This window comes from Carcharhinus amblyrhynchos, chromosome 18 (genome assembly GCF_965287045.1).
Source record: "Carcharhinus amblyrhynchos chromosome 18, sCarAmb.v2.hapA, whole genome shotgun sequence".
Classification (NCBI taxonomy): Eukaryota; Metazoa; Chordata; class Chondrichthyes; order Carcharhiniformes; family Carcharhinidae; genus Carcharhinus; species Carcharhinus amblyrhynchos.
In genome coordinates this window covers 20,721,347-20,739,619 of record NC_137341.1, presented here as the reverse complement: position 1 = coordinate 20,739,619, position 18,273 = coordinate 20,721,347, and the positions used below count along the sequence as shown (strand labels likewise).

Here is an 18,273-nt window from a genome sequence, read left to right as displayed (position 1 = left end):
ATAAATGAAGACAAAGCATATAAATGACTGAGTGCACCAAATAATTGTGGTAGAGAGGGAAAAATGGTAAAAGGCAAAAATAAAGGCACTTTATTTGAATGCATGTACCATTTGTAACAAGATAGATAAATTGATGGCACAAGTGGAAATAAATGGGTACAAAATGATAGCCATTACAAAGACATGGGGCAGAATTTTTTCAGTTCCCACTGGCAGGTTTGCAGTCAGCTGGCCTTCCTGTTGTCTTTTCCTTTGACCCTGAGCCTGTCAGCAATTTTACATGGGGTGGGTTAGGGCCACTTCCAGCCTAGCCTCCGTTTTGAGGCAGGTGGGAGGAATTCAGGAGTATGGGGGAAAGCACACAAGTCTCCCATATTTGGGTCACAGGCGGAAGAGGGTAGGTGCCTATAATGTCACCACAGGTCAGCCTCCTTCTTCTCCCAACAACCTCTCCATCAACACCTTCCATCCCACCTTACCCTCTTTCACAGGCTTCACTTGCCCTCCACCCAATCCTGAACTCCAGGACTCAGAATCTAGCGAGTGCTTGTCGTCAAAGTCCCTGTCACTAGTGCTGCTGGAAGACCTCTGCCTGAGTGAGGGACACAAGGCTTGTCCCCAGCCAATTAACATGCCCAAGTGTTCAATGTCTGTGGGGCTGCTGCGATCAGGCAGGGGTGCATCCCCACCAACACTTTGTCTGGCAGGGTTGTGCCTACGTTTACAAGGCAGCAAGTCTGAGAACAGAATATTCAAGGAAAAGCTACCTTAAGCTCTGTTAATAAAAGATGAGTAATACAGCAGAGATATATGATCTCGACTTGGTTGTTCAAACTGTAGAAGCAGTTTGGGTGGAGATGAGGAATAGCAAGACAAATAAATCACAGGCGGAAACTGTTTAGAAGCTCAAAACAGTAATTTTACTGTAAGGCACAAATATAAATCATGGAATAATGGTTTGTAAGAAAGGAACTGTGATAATTATGGGCGATTCTAATCTTTACGTTAATTAGACAAATCAAATTGACAGAAGTAGCCTTCAGGCCAAGTTCACAGAGTTTATTTGTGACATTTCCATAGAACAATATGTCGCAGAGCCAACCAGGAAATAGGTTATTTTAGTTTGTTGTATTGTGTAATAATACAACATAAATTAATGATATCCTAGTAAAGGATCCTCTAGGAAAGAGTGATCATATCATGATGGAATTTCACATTATTTTTACATGTGAAACACAGATCTTAAACTAGTGCCTTACGCTTGAATAAAGACAATTACAAAGGTATGGAGACAGAGTTGACTAAAGTGGACTGAGAAGATAAATTAAAGAGCAAGATAATAGATAAGCAGAGGCAGATATATGAGGAGATATTTCATAACTCTCAGCAAAGATTTAAGTTAGAATAAAATCCTCAGAGTAGGATGAACCATCTTTGACAAATTAAAAGTCAAAGTTGGTATCACGTTGAAAGCAAAAGCCACTTTGAAAGAAAAAGGGGATACAATACTGTGGGATTTAGTGGTAGGCCAGAAGATAGGAAACCACCAATGGATAACTAAAAAAAGAGGGAGAAATTAGAATGAGAGTAAACTATCAAGACATATAAAACAGGCAGTAAGAGCTTCAAGTATATAAATAGGAAGAGAATAGATAAAATAAAAATTCCTTAGATGATGAGAATGGGCAATTTAATAATGGGAACCAAGCAAGGACAGAGACTTTCAGCAAGTATTTTGTATTTGTTCTCACAGTAGAAGACACTAAAAGCATCCTAAGAATACTAGGGAATCAAAGGACAAAAGAGAAAAAATTTAACAATCATGATCACTACAAGAAAAAGTACCAAAAAAAACTAATATTTCTAAAGGCTGACAAGTCTCTTGTACCTGATGGCCTGCATCCTGGAATCAGGAAAAATGGTGTCCACAGAGACAGTGGCTGCATTGGTTGTAATCTTAGAAAGGTCCCGACAGATCGGGAAATCATAAATGTATTGTCCCAATTCAAGAAACAAGGGACATAGATAAACAGTAAACTATAGGCCAGTTAGTTTAACACATCACTGGAGAAAATACTGGAATCCATTACTAAGGAAGTAGTCAAGCAGTCTTAACATGGTTTTGTGAAAGGGGGAAGAGTTTGACAAATTTATGAATTCTTTGAGGATATTTCAAGCTGGGTGAATAAAGGATACTAAAAATGAGGTTTTTCACTTTGGTGGGGAAGTATAGAAAAGCAGAATTTTATTAAAATGGAGAGAGTACAGAATGCTGCAGTACAAATGGAATTGGGAGTCCTTGTACATGAATTATGAAGTTAGCATGCTGGTATACCAAGTAATTAAGAAATGCACGTTGGCCGTTATTGCAGGGAGGAAATGGAGCATAACAGGAAAAAAAAATTGCTATAAATGTATAGGGAATGGGTGAGACCACAGCTAGAGAACGGCACACAGTTTTAGTCTCCTTATTTAAGCAGGAATGAGCGATGACTTACTCGGTTGATTCCTGACATGAAGACATTCTTATGAGGAATGAATAAGCTAGTAGCTCCTGTATGCATGGGAATTCAGAAAAACGGGAGGCGGTCTTATTGAAACATAGGATTCTGAGCAGTCTCTGATTTTGACAGAGTGGATATGAGAAAATGAATCTAGAATTAGGAGAGACAATTTAAAAATAAGGGTCTTTTATTTAAGATGGAGATCAGGAGGAATTTCTTTTCTGAGGAATGTTAGTGTTTGGAATTCTTTTCCCCAGTGAGCCATGGAACATATCAAGGCTGAGTTAGACAGATTTTTGATTGACAACGGAGTCAAAGTTATGGGAGTAGGCAATAAAGTGGGGTTGAACAAATCAGCATGATCTTTTGAATGGTGAGAAAGCTCAAGAATCTAACTAGTCAACTTCTGCATCTATTTCTTAAGTTCTTATGGTATACATAAAAACAGAGCTCATTGGAAGTGTTATTAACTGGTTATTCTCAATCCAGTAGGTAGTGGCTTTTTGGAATATACAAATAAGTCTTACATAGAAGTGAACTTGCTATACACAACCGTCACTTCTTATGGTTGCTATTTATTGTCATTTATTTCTATTGATAGCTACTGCTATAAACTGCTGCAAACATTCAAATTTGCAATGAATTCTCATGATTAATTTGCTGGCCTTGGCCACGAGTTTTGAATTCTCTCTCCGCACCGCCACCCCACCCTATATCCCCTAACTCTATTGCCATCTTGTAGATTAAGAAAAATATATAGTTGTTAATTAATTGACCGTGGGAAACACCATGCGCAATTTACGAGACTCTTCAGTAATATAGACTTTGACCCAGAGGAATATCAAAGCTTGCAAATGATACCAATATGGGAGGGGCAGGAAATGAACAGTAGGGTGACAATAAACAGGAAATTAGCAGATAAGCAGTAGATACACTTCATATGTAAAAAGTGATGTAGCATATTTGGGGAACAAAAATAAAGAATGGAAATATATCTTAAATGGTAAATTTCTCAATGTCGTGGAGCGACACAGGGTAATTAAAAAGCGATTTTAAAATAGAAAATAGAATTTTGATCTTATCAAATGGAATTCAACAGATGGAGGTAAATATTACAGTGTACAAAATAATAGTTAGGTCCCTTCTGGAATGGAATTACAATGTTAGGCACTTGACTACAGTAAAGATATAATATTGTAAAAGTTCACTACAGATTTATCAAGATAAAAGCAGAGATGAGATTCAAGGTACAATGATTAGAGCTTCAGTCTCCTGAACTAAGAAGAACGGAAGGAAATATGATCGGTCAACATAACAAATGAGAAAATAAACCTGAATTCTTTCCACTGATAGATAAATCACAAGGTCACAATTACAAAATACGAAATTGTGAAGAGTAAAATATAGTGTCTTTATGCAAACAATTATCAGAATGTAGAATGCTTTGCTATCTTGGCAAATGATGCCAAGAATGATTTAGGCAGCAAGCCTAAATGAATAAGGAGAATAAATGCAGAAAGGATTGGAAAACAGCAGATCTGGCAGTATCTGTGGAGAGAGAAATAGACTTAGTGCTTGAAATCCAACGACTCTTTTAAGAGCATCTTATGAATATGAATAAATGGGTCATCTTGAGACTGGCACATTGCAATTAGTAGGCTACCACAAAAATCTGTGGTTGAGCCTTAGTTATTTACAATCTATTATCAATGACTTAGATGAGGATATTGAGTGGAATGCATCCAACTTCATTGACAATATAAAGTTAGGTGACAAAGTAAGCTGGATGGAGCATAAAAACAGATACAGACAGATGAGGTGAATGGGCAAGAACACAACAAGCGGAAAAGTAATGGAGAAACACAAAGGTAGCCACTTAGTAGTTAGTAGGAGAAGTAGAAAAAGCAGAGCATTTTGTTTAAATAGCAAGATGCTAGGAGATGCTGGTATTCGGAGGCATTTAGGTTCTCTTGTACACAAATCAAAGCCTATATGCAAGTTTGGCTAGCAATTAGGAAAGCAAATGGAATGTTAGCCATTATTTCAAGATGATATACTCTATAAATCTTACTGCAATTATATATGGCCCTGCTGATACCACAGAGTACTGTGTACAGTTTTGGTCTCCTTATCTATGGAAGGATTTATTCATCTTAGACGGAATTCAAATGGTTCACAACTGATTCCTGATATTAGGAAATTGTCCTATGAGAACAAATTAAGTAGGTTAGACACATATTTCCTGGAGTTAACAATCTGGCAGATGTTAATTGCCGTGCAGACTAAATCCCAAACTTAAGCCAATGTATCTTTCCTTTGTGTTTTGATGTCAAGAATCATTCACCGAATTTAGAATCCACCAATGCCAGTAACACCTTTAGACGATTATTAAATTAAAATATTTATTAACAGAAGAAAATTAAACTTAAACACACAAGATTACACTTACATAGTGAAAATTAGTCTTACAAAACATGACTCCAGTTGATCAGACTTTCTCTTTAGGCAACAATCCTTATTGATGCTTGACTATAAAAATTCCAATAATATTACCACAAGACAAACCTACTGTTACTGCAGGTAATGTTCTTCTCACTCCCCCACTACACTGTGAAAATTAAAGAAACTTCAAACCTGCTTTCTGAAAAAGACACTTTTCTGGAATGGCTGGAAAGCTGCCTCACTTTGACTCTTCACAGCTCTTTCCCCAGCATAAAGTGGCATCCTAGGAGGTCTCAAATAGTCACTCACTTAAACACTGCTAACCTCTTCTTAAGTATTCTTTCTAATCTTTTATCTTGAGTCCATTGTCCGTAGTTCTACTTACTTTCCCAGAATGTAAAATCCATCATGTTCTCCCTTTTGCCCCTACTTTCAAATCAAATAAAATCTAATAACCTTGCCTTATTTATTTATGACCTTTGCAAAGTTATAAACACTTTTTGCTCCCCTTTGAAATCTAAGAAATGAAAACAAATAAAACCTTCTTTTCTACCCATGGCTTACTTTATAGAAACTAATCCTGGTTATACTTTTTGCAAGAGCATGCTTTTTACACCAAGATTTCTTATGATTCTCATAACCATGTAAACAATCAGTCTCCAGCTTAACTAAACACACCCACATCGGCTACACAGAAAAGCACAATAAACCCCAAAAATATTAAAAATAACATATTTCATCACAGTATTTCTCCTGGCTGGGAAGGCTGGAACTAGGGATCACAGTCTCAAAATAAGGGGCTGGCCATTTAAGACTGAGATTAGGAGAAATTTCTTCACTCAAAGCTTTGTGAACCATTGGACGTCTCCAGCCCAGAGAACTGTGGATGGTCATTCACTGAATATATCAATAAACCTTTAGATGCTGAGGAACTAAAGTAATAGTGCAATATACAAGGTGGATCTGAGGCAGTTTATTCACAATTTCACTGACTAGCATCATTGGCCCGAAAGGCCATATGGTTTATTCCTGGTCTCATTTCTTAATCAGTATAAAAGGGCATGGGGCAAAAGCAAGAAAATAGGATTACATAAAATCGGCACTTTTCTGTCAATGACTTTGTTACATGTAGAAAATTAAACTTGGCCATACTTTTTTGCAAGTTACGTCCTTTGCACCAAGACTCCTTATAATGTCCTCAAACATGTAAATAATCAATCCCTGGCTTAATTAAACCCACACAAGCCTGCTGTACACAATTTAGTACCACGAGGAGGAAAGAAATTACCTCCTATGGAACTACAATAGGAGGAATCTTCCATTTCAGAGTTTAGGTCGGGAGATGGGAGCGGATATGGGTGTCTTCCACTCAGGGGTGAGAAAGCTGGCCACATACAATCTTGCTTGCACCAGGCAGCTGATTTCATATGTATATGCAAGGAGCATGGCGAATTATATGGTATAATGTCCTAACTATGTTAGGGGTAAAAGAAAGAGATGTTCCCTGCACAGAACAGAAAATAAAACTAAGGCAGAAGCCTGTGAAACACCCCAATTACATCACTAGCCAATTTGTGACCAGCTTTTACAACAACTACGCAACTACTTAAATATGTAACATTGCTCCCACTTTACTGCTGTGGGCATGACAATAAATTACTATGATGTTATACACAGGATCAATAATGCTCTAGGCACAGTACTACGCATCATTAATTATTATACACTGTAAGAAAGTTGATCAAGAGGATGTCTATTCCTCTTTGGTCGTATACAATGTTCTGGAATTTAACTATCCTTGACACTAGACATATGATTTGAAATTTCATTAGACACTTCTTCTTCTTGAACTAATTCTACATCATTCTCACATACACCATACAGGAGGCCCCCTAGGCCTCAGCCCTCCAGAGGATGCCTATCCAAGTCATCAGGCACCATCCACCTCAGCTGTGGTTGTTGGGACTGCACCTAAGTTTAGCAGAAAAATAAACAAGTTTGAAGCACGTAAGTGACAAAGGTGTCCAATCACTGTATAGACTTTTTGTTTAAGTATATTTTTAATTGCACTGTTCGGAGTTTTCCTGGATTCTCAATTTGCTGCTGGTTGCTTAAACTGTAGCAGGCATTTATGGGCATGGAACTTAGTCGCACATCAGATTCTGATCATGTGTTACATTCAAGACACTTGTCTCACATTGCCAGCACTGTGATCACTGAATTGTATCACCATGAGGATGCTTAAACATCAGTTAATCCTTAATAGGTGGCCTAGACATGGATCATGCAATCCATCAATTGCAGCTCACGAGGTTCTAAGCCTCAGAATGCCATATCCTCAGCACCTGCTGTTTTTGTCCTAATGTGAGGAAGATGCAACAAGTCCACAAGGTAAGTTTAAACAAGTTAATTGAGTGGTAAGGAACACTGTAGGTGAAGTGTGCAAGAGTGAAACACACAAGGTTCTCCACTGCATTCTAACGAATATAAAACCACAGACTTTCTTGATATTGAGAAAATGATGTGGGTGTCTAAATAGACCTGGCTGTCCATTTCCATACGTAGTTTTCAGCTAACATGCAGATAAAGCCAGCAAGTAAGGAGGCAACGTGCAAGTTAGCCTTGACTGCAAGAGGGACTAAGCATAGGAGTAAAGAAGTTTGGGTGCAATCAACTGCATTCTTGGTGAGTCCTCACCTGGATTATTGTATGCCCTGTTCACCTCGCTATCTAGGTAATGATTAGACCTCTTGTATAGGAATTGCAATTAAGATGAACCATTCAGGGACTAGGGGATTATCTCACGGTGAGCGCGAGGAAAATGGACCTGCATGTTGGATAGTGTAGAGAACAGAGAGGCCATGTAAGGCATAAAGACCTCTTGCTGAGTGGATGCAGGGAAGATGTTTAATCTGGCTGGGGTATCCAGAATCAAAGGATACAGTCTCGCAGCATTGGTAGGCCAACTATGACTGAAATGTGCAGGATCTTTTGCTATTAGAGGGTGGAGAATGGTTGGAAGTCAACACCCCATTGGTCAGGCCAGGACAGTGAAAGCACTATCATTGGGTCTGCTCATCAATTAGATCAATAGATTTCTAGCTGAAGATATCAAAGGATCGGAAGTATTGAGGAAAATAACAAGAACGGTTATGAGTTACAAGAGCAGCCTTGTTCAAGACTTTTGACAGAGCAATCTATTACTAAGGAGGTTGTAGCAGGGAACTTAAAAATCCTCAATTTAATCAGGTAGAATAAACATGGTTTTGTGAAAGGGAAATCATTTCTGACTAATATATTGGAATTCTTTGAAGTAGTGACAAGCAGCATTGATATAGGGGAACTTGAAGGTGTGCTGTACTGAGATTTCCAGAAGGCATTTGAGAAGGTGGCACATGAAAGGTTAAATAAGAGCTCACAGCGTAGGGAGTAACATATTAGCACAGCTAGAGAATTGGTTAACTAAAAGGAAGCAGAAAATAGGGAAAATGGATCTTCTTCAGGTTGGCAAGCTGTGACAAATGAACTTCCACAGGGGTCAGTGTTGGACCCTCAACTATTTACAATTAATCTCACTAACAGATGAAGTGATGAAACATGGTTGTTAAATTTGCTGGTGACACTAAGATAGGTAGTAAAGCAAGTTGTGAAAAGGAAATAGGGAGTCTGCAAAGGGACGTAGATAGGTTACACGAGTGAACAAAAATCTGGCAGATGGAGTATAATACGGGAAAATTTCAACTTGTCCACCTTTGGCAGGAAGAATAGAAAAGCAGCCTATTATTTAAATAGAGAAACATTGCGGGACTCTTGCGATACAGTGGGATTAGCATGTACACAAACCATAAAAAGTTAGTACCCTAACTTTTTGCCAGAAAGGCAAATGGAATGTCGTTCTTTATTGCAACAGGAATGGAATAAAAAAGTTGGGATGTTTTGCCACAGTTGGACAGGGTGTTGGTGAGACCAATTCCAGAGTACCGTGTACAGTTTTGGTCTTATTGAACAAAGGACATAAATGCATTAGAAGCAGTTCAGAGAAGATTCACTCAACTGATGTCTGCGATTGTGAAAAGTTAGACAGACTGGGTCTGAATCAAATCGAGTTTAGATGATTAAGCCATGACCTGCATTATGGAAGATCCTGAGGGGACTGACAGGATGGATACGGAAAGAACGTGTCCCTTTCCGGGAGATTTTTTTTATTGCCGATCCCTACTTGCTCTCAAGAACATGGTGATGAGCTGCCTTCTTGAACTCCTGAAATCCATGTGGTGTAGAAATATCCACAGTACTGACAGGAAGGAAGTTCCAGATTTTGACCCAGCAGTGAAAGAATGGCAATATAGCTCAAAGAAACAATGGCATATGAGTTGGAGGGGAACTTGTAAGTTGTAATGTTCCCATGCATCTGCTGCCCTCGTCCTTCCAGGTAATAGAAGTTGCAGGTTTGGAAGGTGGTGTCGAAAAGGCCTGGTAAGTTACTTCAAAATATCTTGTGGATGCTACAGTCTACTGCCACTGAGTGTGGGTGGTGCAGTGAGTGTAAGTTGAAGGTGGTGTAGTGAGTAAAAAGTTGAAGGTGGTGCATGGGGTATAAGTCATCCAGCAAAAGAATGAAAAAGCCCATTCGCCATTTTAATACTTTCTTTTGTCTCTTCAAATCCAGTTCTATATCAAAGAACAGTTCAAAGCAATGCTCTCTACTCCTGCAAGGAAATACCCAACTATTGTACATTACAATGCAGCTGAACTGAAGGGCTCAGTGTGAAGAATTGTGCATGTGCAGCTGCACACTTAAATTCAGCATATTTTACCATTTCTGCTCTTTGGCATTATTCAGCACACTACCCCACCCTATGCTTCATATCATTCAGCACATTGCCCAATCCATTCTCCATATCACTGAATAAACCGCTGCACCTCTGCTCCATATATCACTCAGCACATTCCTCCACCCCATTCAGCATGGTACATTCTTTCCTTCACATTATCATTCTCAATTGCTGTACCACGGTGCTTCTCCATATCAGAAATTAACAATGACCCTCACCTGCTCTGTTATCGTACCTTACATAGCAACCTGCACATATCTAAATTCTGCACGTTGCCTCAGTCTCCTATTCAATGTCATCATTCAACACACTGCCGCACAAAGTGTTTTGCCCACATCCAAGAAAAGAAGTTAGGAAGGATGACCAAAACCAAGGTCAGAGATGAGTTTTAAGAAGGGTCCTAAATGAAAGGTGAGAGGGAGCATGACAAGAAATTTATAAACGGGGTTCTATAGCTGAAGCCTAGCCAAAGTAAATTACAGTTGCCATAGTCTTGGTAATTGTAGGAGGTTACAGAGACAGGGAGGAGCAAGGTTGTAAAGGAGCTCAAACTGGAGAATGGAAATGAGGTATTGGCAGACTAGAAGCCAATATGGCTCAGTGAAGATAGGGTGAGTATTGAATTGGATTTAGTACAGAGTAGGATATAGGCAGCAAAATTTTAAATTAGATGGTTCAGAGGGCTGAAAGATGAGAGATTGGGGATTCCTATGTAGATCCCTACATAGCACTGGGTCTAAAAACGTCAAAGGCATAGGTGAACAGTTAGACCTGGCTGTGTTAGAGTTGGCAATTTTAGAGGTGAAAGCAGCATGAAGTTGGAAGATCAACTCAGAATTCAATAAGACACCAATAAGAAATCGGCATGGTTCAACGTGAAATAAGTCAGGCAGGTGAATTTAAATTACTGGCAAGGATAGAGTTTGTGGTGGGAATAAAAACTTTTTTTTTGTCTTCCCAAAGCCTATCTGCAGGAAACTGTGATTCATCCAACACTAGGTGTTTTAAGGTAAGTTATTAATGTCACAAGTAGGCTTACTGCAATGAAGTTGCTGTGAAAATCCCCACACTCTGGCATCTGTTCAGGTACACTGAGGAAGAGTTTAATATGGCCAATGCAGCCAACCAGCATGCCTTTCAGACTACGGGACAGTACCTGGAGGAAATCCATGCAGACGTGGGGAGAACGTGTAGATCCTGCACAGACAGCGACTTAAACTGGGAATTGAACCGAAGACCTTAGCACTGTGAGGTAGCAGTGCCACCGTACCTCCCTAAGCAGTTTGACAACACGGGTGGAGAAATAGTGAACAACTAGTTGGTTGCGATTGCATACATGTGCAAGCTGAGATGAGATTATTCGCACTCCAAGGTGTTACTGGAGCAGAGGTCAACTTCAGAACCTGCCTGTCCCTAATCAGTTGAAACTGAGGCCCAATGTTGACTGGGCCTACAAATACATAAAGAACAAAAGAGTAACTAGGGAGAATAGGGCCTTTTAAGGATCAAAAGGTCATCTATGTGTGGATCCACAAGAGATGGGTGAGATCCTAAATTCATATTTCTCATCAGTATTTACTGTTGAGAAAGGCATGGATGTTTGGGAACTTGGGGAAATAAATAGTGATATCTTGAGGAGTGTACATATTACAGAAGGTGTTGGAAGTCTTGAAGCACATCAAGGTGGATAAATCTCCAGGACCTGGTGAAGTGTATCCCAGTATGTTGTTAGAGGCTAGGGAGGAAATTGCAGGTCCCCAAGCAGGGATATTTAAATCATCGACAGCCATAGCTGAGGTGCCTGAAAATTGGAGGGTGGCAAACTTCATGCCTTTGTTTAAAAATGGCTGCAGGGAAAAGCCTGGGAACTACAGGCTGGTGAGCATCATATCTGTAGTGGGTAAGCTGTTAGAAGGTATTCTGAGAGACAGGATTTACAGGCATTTAGAGAAGCAAGAACTGATTAGGGACAGGCAGCATGGCTTTGAGCGCAAAATCATGTCTCACAAATTTGAGTCTTTGAAGGGGTAACCAAAAAGGTTGATCAGAGTAGCACAGTTGATGTTGTCTACATGGACTTCACAAGGCCTTTACAAGGTACCGCATGGTAAGTTATTGCATAAGGTTGAATCTCACGGGATCCAGGGTGAGGTAGCCAATTGGATACAAAATTGACTTGACGACAGAAGATAGAGGGTGGTCGTAGAGGGTTGTTTTTCAAGCTGAAGGCCTGTGACCAGCGGTGTGCCTCAGGGCTCGGTGCTGGGTCCATTGTTATTTGTTATTTATATTAATGATTTGGATGAGAATTTAGGAGGCATGGTTAGTAAGTTTGCAGGTGACACCAAGATTGGTAGCATAGTGGACAGTGAAGAAGGTTATCAAAGATTGCAGCGGGATCTTGATCAATGGGCTGACAAATGGCAAATGAAGTTTAATTTAGATAAATGTGAGGTGGTGCATTTTGGTAGATTGAACCAGGGCAGGACTTAGTTAATGCTGGGGGTTGGGGAGGGTACAGAACAAAGAGATCTAGGGGTACAGGTTCATAGTTCCTTGAAAGTAGAGTCACAGGTAGACAGAATGGTGAAGAAGGCATTCAGCTTGCTTGAATTAATTGGCCAGAATATTGAATACAGGAGTTGGGACATCTTGTTGAAGTTGTACAAGACATTGGTAAGGCCACAATTAGAATACTGTGTACAGTTCTGGTCACCCTAATATAGAAAGGATATTATTAAACTAGAAAGAGTGCAGAAAAGATTTACTAAGATGCTATCAGAACTTGATGGTTTGAGTTATAAGGAGAGGCTGGAGAGACTGGGACTTTTTTCCTCTGGAGCACAGGAGCTGAAGGGTGATCTTATAGAGGTCTACAAAATAATGAGGGGAAAAGATCAACATAGCCCAACACGGAATCATACCTTACTGACAATGTTTCAGACCCCACCATCTCCTTGCCACAGTGGGATGGAGAGAGGCATCCTGGAACATCAAGAACATCAACTTGGGACCTCATAAAGTCTCATAGTAAAAGGTCAAACATGGGAAACCTCCTATTGATTACAACATACCACATGCCTTCAGCTGAAGAATCAGTACTGCTCCATGTTGAACTTGTTGAAAAAACCACCAAGGGTCATAAGGATGCACAATGTACTCAGGGTGGGAGACTTCAATGTCCATCACCAAAAGTGGCTTGGAGCACCACTAATGACTGAATTGGCCCTATCTTAAAGGATTTGGCCACTAGAGTGAGTCTGCAGCAGGTAGTGAGGGAAACAATACGAGGGAAAAATATACTTGACCTCATCTGCACCAATGGTCCTGCTGCAGATGAATTGGTGTATGATAGCATCAGTGGAACTGACCATCGCACAGTCCTTGTGGACACAAAGTCCCATTTCATATTGAGGATACCCTCCATCATGTTGTGTAGCTTACGGCATGCCAAATTGGGCGGATTTTGAACAGATCTGGCAACTCAATACTGAGCATCCATGAGGTGCCCTCAGCTATCAGCAACAGAATTGCACTCAACCACATATGTAACCTCATGATCCAGCATATTTACAACTCTACCATTACCACCAAGCCCAGGGGTCAAAACTGGGTTCAATAAAGACTGCAGGAAGGCATATCAGGAGCAGCACCTGGCATACATAAAAGTGAGACAGCAACTCCAGTAGTGCACTGGAGTAGTCAGCTTTATTTTTGAGCTGAAGTCTTGAGTTGGATTTGAACCCACAACCTTCTTACTCAGAGGCGAGTATATCAACTACCAAGAGTGGTACCAATTGAGTCATGGCTGACTACCCGAAGGAAGGAAAATCATAAGCTCTACTTTCTCCCAATGGACTCTACTTTCCAATGCTCACAATTTGCCTCCCCTTAATATCAATGGATGCATTTTTTCTCTCTCAGACAGCCATAAGTCTCTGAATCATAGAATCCTTACAGTACAGAAGAGGCCCATCGGATCTGCACAAATGCTCTGACAGAGTATCTTTTACCTAGGCCATCTCCCTTGCCCTATCCCTGTAACAACACACGTTTCCCATGTCTAATCTATACAGTTTGGGGCACTAAGGGGCAACTTAGCACAGCCAATCCATCTAACTTGGACATCTTTGGACTGAGAGGAAACCAGAGCACCCAGAGGAAATCCACGCAGACAAGGAGAGAATGTGCAAACTATACACATACTATCACCTAACTGAATTGAATCCTGGTCCCTGGAGCTGAGGCAGCAGTGCTAACCATTGTACCACTGTTCCTCAAAAGGCAGTGAAAACAGTCTTTGAATATTTTTAAGGTAAATATATTCTTGATTTAAAAAAAGAGGATGAAAGGTTATCAGGAGTAGGCAGGAATGTGGAATTTAAGTTACAATCAGATCAGCCATGACCTTATTAAATGGTGGGAGCAGGCTTGAGGGGCCTGCTCCATACTTAAATTGCAGACATGTTAACCAATTTTCTGATCATGTTACCTGCAAACCCCACTAGTGACTGGCCTCAAATATAATTTGATGTTTAGGTCCATCCATGAACAACAACCACTTGTAAGAGGTACTGATATCTGTAGAATGGTAGCTCAGGGGCAGGACAAGGAGGGAGATCCAGTCTACATCAGTCAGGATGGGAAATAAATTCTGAATTCTGATATTATTCTGAAACAACCAAAAGTCATCTAACCAGCCCCCATATTATGTATAGAGTTTCACAATGATTATGATCTTTTGCAGTGTATTTTTGTTTCAGGCTAGATCTTGCATTGAGACACAAACAGCACATTGCAATGGGGCCATTTCATGGTGACGTGCTTAATGGAAGCTTGAAGTTCAGACATAATCACTTACATTTACTGGAGTTTGAAGTGCAGTGAACTACTGGGATATCAATGGAAATTCAAAATGAAATAGATTACCAAGATAATCACTGGAATCCTTGGGATATAGCCAAACTTCTACTCTGAATCTTTTAACTTACTCAAAAGGTTCATAGCAAAACAATAATTCTGCTTGTCTTTTTTTAACTACAAGTCTCTAAAGCTGAAATAAAAACAGAAGATGGTGAAACAGAATAAGCTACCTAGTAGCAAGATTTCATCAGAATTGCCATTCCTTTCTGATAATGACAAGAGTTTTTATTTCATTTTCCTGGGTTTTAAAAAAATCTTTACTATCCAGTTAGCTTTCAGAGACTTGGCATAAAAGTGCCTTCACGTGCTAGGGTGATGTACAAGGCTTTAAATTCACTACTAGAGACTGAGAGCCCTCCTATGGATAAATCCCGAGACAGAAATCTATTCACCTCCCTCCACAGCAGCTAAATGTGACCTTGACCTTGTGCTATTTCAATTATATAAATCAAAGTAAGCACAGGGCCGAGATCTAATTATGCAGATTACCTACCGGACTTTTGAGGTCTGGGATTACACGAAGCAATTCCCACAATAAATAAAACGATTATGTAAACACAGCATTATAGAGGCTGATGACATCAAATTACATAGTCTCAGGAGACAATCCATTTAACTTTTCAAGGAGGGGGAGGAAGAAAACTCGAGTCTTGTATCCGGCATGATCCCTAAGCCAGTGCTTTATTCCTGCATTTTGTAAACAAGGGACTGAAATGGCCCGTCCGTCACGCAAATCACCGCACCAAAGGGCAGTACTCCAATCTCAACTGGACAATAATTGGGAGAAAGGTGCGATTATATAGCTGTACTGAGATCGAACATTGAAGAGAGTCTTTTCTCCCTCCAATCTACAAACAGCTAGGTAGAACCTGCTGAGCCGAGTGCTTGCGAGGGAAGTTAGGGGAATGCGAATGCATACAAATATTGAATTCAGTGGCCTATGCACAATCCACTCTGCAGCCTAGCAAAATGTAAACACGATGGGCGCCGTTGATTTGTGACTAATAGTTATTTACATAAAAGTCAAATTATCTCTTGCATCAAATAAGGCCAGACAGAGGCTTACAAAAGACAATTTGGAAATGAGTGAGTAATGTTACAGAAATAAGCATGTCCTTGATATATAATAAACTCAGACTCCGTGTCTCCATGCATTAATTCTATACAATTGCAGACGTTAGTGTTTAATGGTTTGAGCTTAAATCATTAAAACGTAAATCGAGACAAAATAAAAGCATACGCGGCCAATCCGTTTATAAACATACTGGGGAAGAGTTCGGGAGGCTTTTTTTTGCTCACCTGGTTCAAATCTTGATCGGAGGTTAGATGCGATTCCCGGGATTTGAAACAGTTCTGACACTTGCTCTGATTGAAGATGTTCGCCTGGAATTTTCTACAAGCCGCGTTTTCTTTAGCAGACATTGTCCCGAGGAACAGTAGAACAAGCCCCGAGTTTGAGAACTCCCATGGAATATTGGGACAGACCTTGAGAGACTGCAAGGAGCCGGGGCTCCCTCTCCCCTTCAGCTGCTCAATAATGTCCTTCTAAACAGCGGAATCCTCGTACCGAACCAAAAAACGGGCACTGGTTGCATCTCCCCTCCCGGAAAACGTCGAAGGACAATCCTGGAGTCAAGAGGGATTTCACTGCCCGATTCCCGGCCACATAGCGCTGGAGCCGACCGGGACAAGCGTCTACTCGGGGTTGAGAGTTAGCAATCTGGTTGAGATCTTGGCCTGACTCAATCGTACACACACACAGTCTGGCTGCTCCCTTGCCTGAGTTGTAACTTCAATGACTCCAACACTCTCAGCTACGGCTGGCTCTCCTGCCCTCTAACTCCAGTGAAGCGCCGGAGCCGAAACTCACAAACACAACCCAGCTCCGCAATGTGCAACGCCTGCGCATTTCCACGTTTACGTCATCCACAAGCCACCTTTCCCGTACAACTCTCTGGGTGGGTGAAAGACAACTGCTCTACCCCTTAACCTCCAACCCAAAACAAAAGTGATTGAGAACCGATCGAAACTGTTCACATTCCGTTCCACAGAGGACACTGAACAAAGCCAACAACTAACCTCTCCAATCCTCCCCCCCCACAAAAAAAAACAGTGAGACTGGACAGCTCCGTTTTGCCATACTCTGCAGTTCATTTTCAGGATAAAGTATAAGGTTCTAAACAATTGCAGTTTACTTGAGAACGTTTGTCTTGGGATTTCCAAGAACAAGGTTGACAATTGAGAACACTTTGCTCACTCTCTGTAGAGACGTACGACGCTCCAATCCAACTGTCTTTTGAACCATTCCAGAGTTTGAATTCCCACTATGCTACCCAGAAAGTATTCTAAGCAATTCTAAGCATTAATCACATTTTTACGTTTGCTGAACATCAACCTGAACTTGTATTTTACATAAACACGTTTTTCTACCTCACACGTTTGCAACTTAAAGCAGTGCGAAATTGAACATTTCTATTCTACATGGCATCTTGCATGTCTTCTCATTTGCCTCCCTTTAAGGACGAGGAAACCATTTCTAGCCTCTTCTAACAGCATAGCTTGGAGAAAAAAAATCAACCTGGGGACAACAGAATATGGCACCCTAGCCAATATATAAATTCATGTATGCTGTGACACTACTGTGTGTTTAAGAAATGTATTTGAGATCTGTTCTCGTTCCAGGGACTGTTATAGTTCTAAGCACTCAGAGCCATTCTGTCTATAACTGGCATCCTGTATTATTTGCTTAATCTGAACTTGGTGTTCCCTTTGGGATTTTGCAGAGTGGGGTTTAATTGTGATGCTTGACAGGTATGGTCATATGATTGGGTACAGCTAGGCTTACACATAATATTCAAGCTGAAATGCTGTTTTTGAGGTGAGAGACAGCAGTGACTCTCTTGTCCCCTCTCTGAAGTATAGAAGCTGCCAGAGTTTAGGTTTACCTCCCTGAAATTTTGCTGTTTTGAGGATATATCCTTCTCTGTAAATTGCTGTCTGGATCTCTGTCCAGAAGTGTTAAAAAGTTGGAAATCTAGCTTCACATAAGCATCTTTGGTTTCTGTGCTAACTGGTTCGACTGAAAAGACTTATGTCTATTGGGGATATTGCTGAATTGGAACAAAATAGATACTCTTAAGAGTTATATTTTGTTGTGTTTAAATCTTTTAATTGATTAAAGTTATGCTAATTCTTTTTGTTATATTCTAAAATAAAGTTTATTTTGCTAAAAGCTTCCTAGTGGGTCAACTGAATCGTCGCTGGAGCAAAACATCTTATGCTCACCCTAATGCCAAAATCAAATGTGAAAGTTAGTGTCTATGCTAACTTCATCAATATCTTGGAGTTTCTGGTCTGATCCTTAACAATGTGTAGTATATTGTGAAAGGATTTGCTTTCTTGTTCATCCAGTGAGTAAATGATGTACAGGCCAGCTTTCTCTTGCTTCTCATATGTTTGTCCTTTATTGGATTGATGGAACAAAGACTGTGCAAAGAATGTTGTAAATCTGGAGATATGCTTGATGCCCAGGGCCCCAAGAATTATAAATTCTTCTGGTGCCTCTTTCA

General features: G+C 40.3%; 1 protein-coding gene across 5 annotated transcripts in view; it reads right to left on the bottom strand.

Moving 5' to 3' along the window:
* LOC145354895 (uncharacterized) overlaps positions 1–16,594 on the bottom strand; it is a 169,568-nt gene extending 152,974 nt beyond the window's left edge. For all 5 annotated transcript variants that reach the window (XM_080206495.1, XM_080206497.1, XM_080206498.1 and 2 more), the window contains exon 1: positions 16,004–16,594. In XM_080206495.1, the coding sequence (XP_080062621.1) occupies positions 16,004–16,126 (123 nt within the window). In that variant the 5' untranslated portion in view covers positions 16,127–16,594. The remainder of the gene's footprint in view (positions 1–16,003) is intronic.
* Between the last annotated feature and the right edge of the window lie 1,679 nt (positions 16,595–18,273).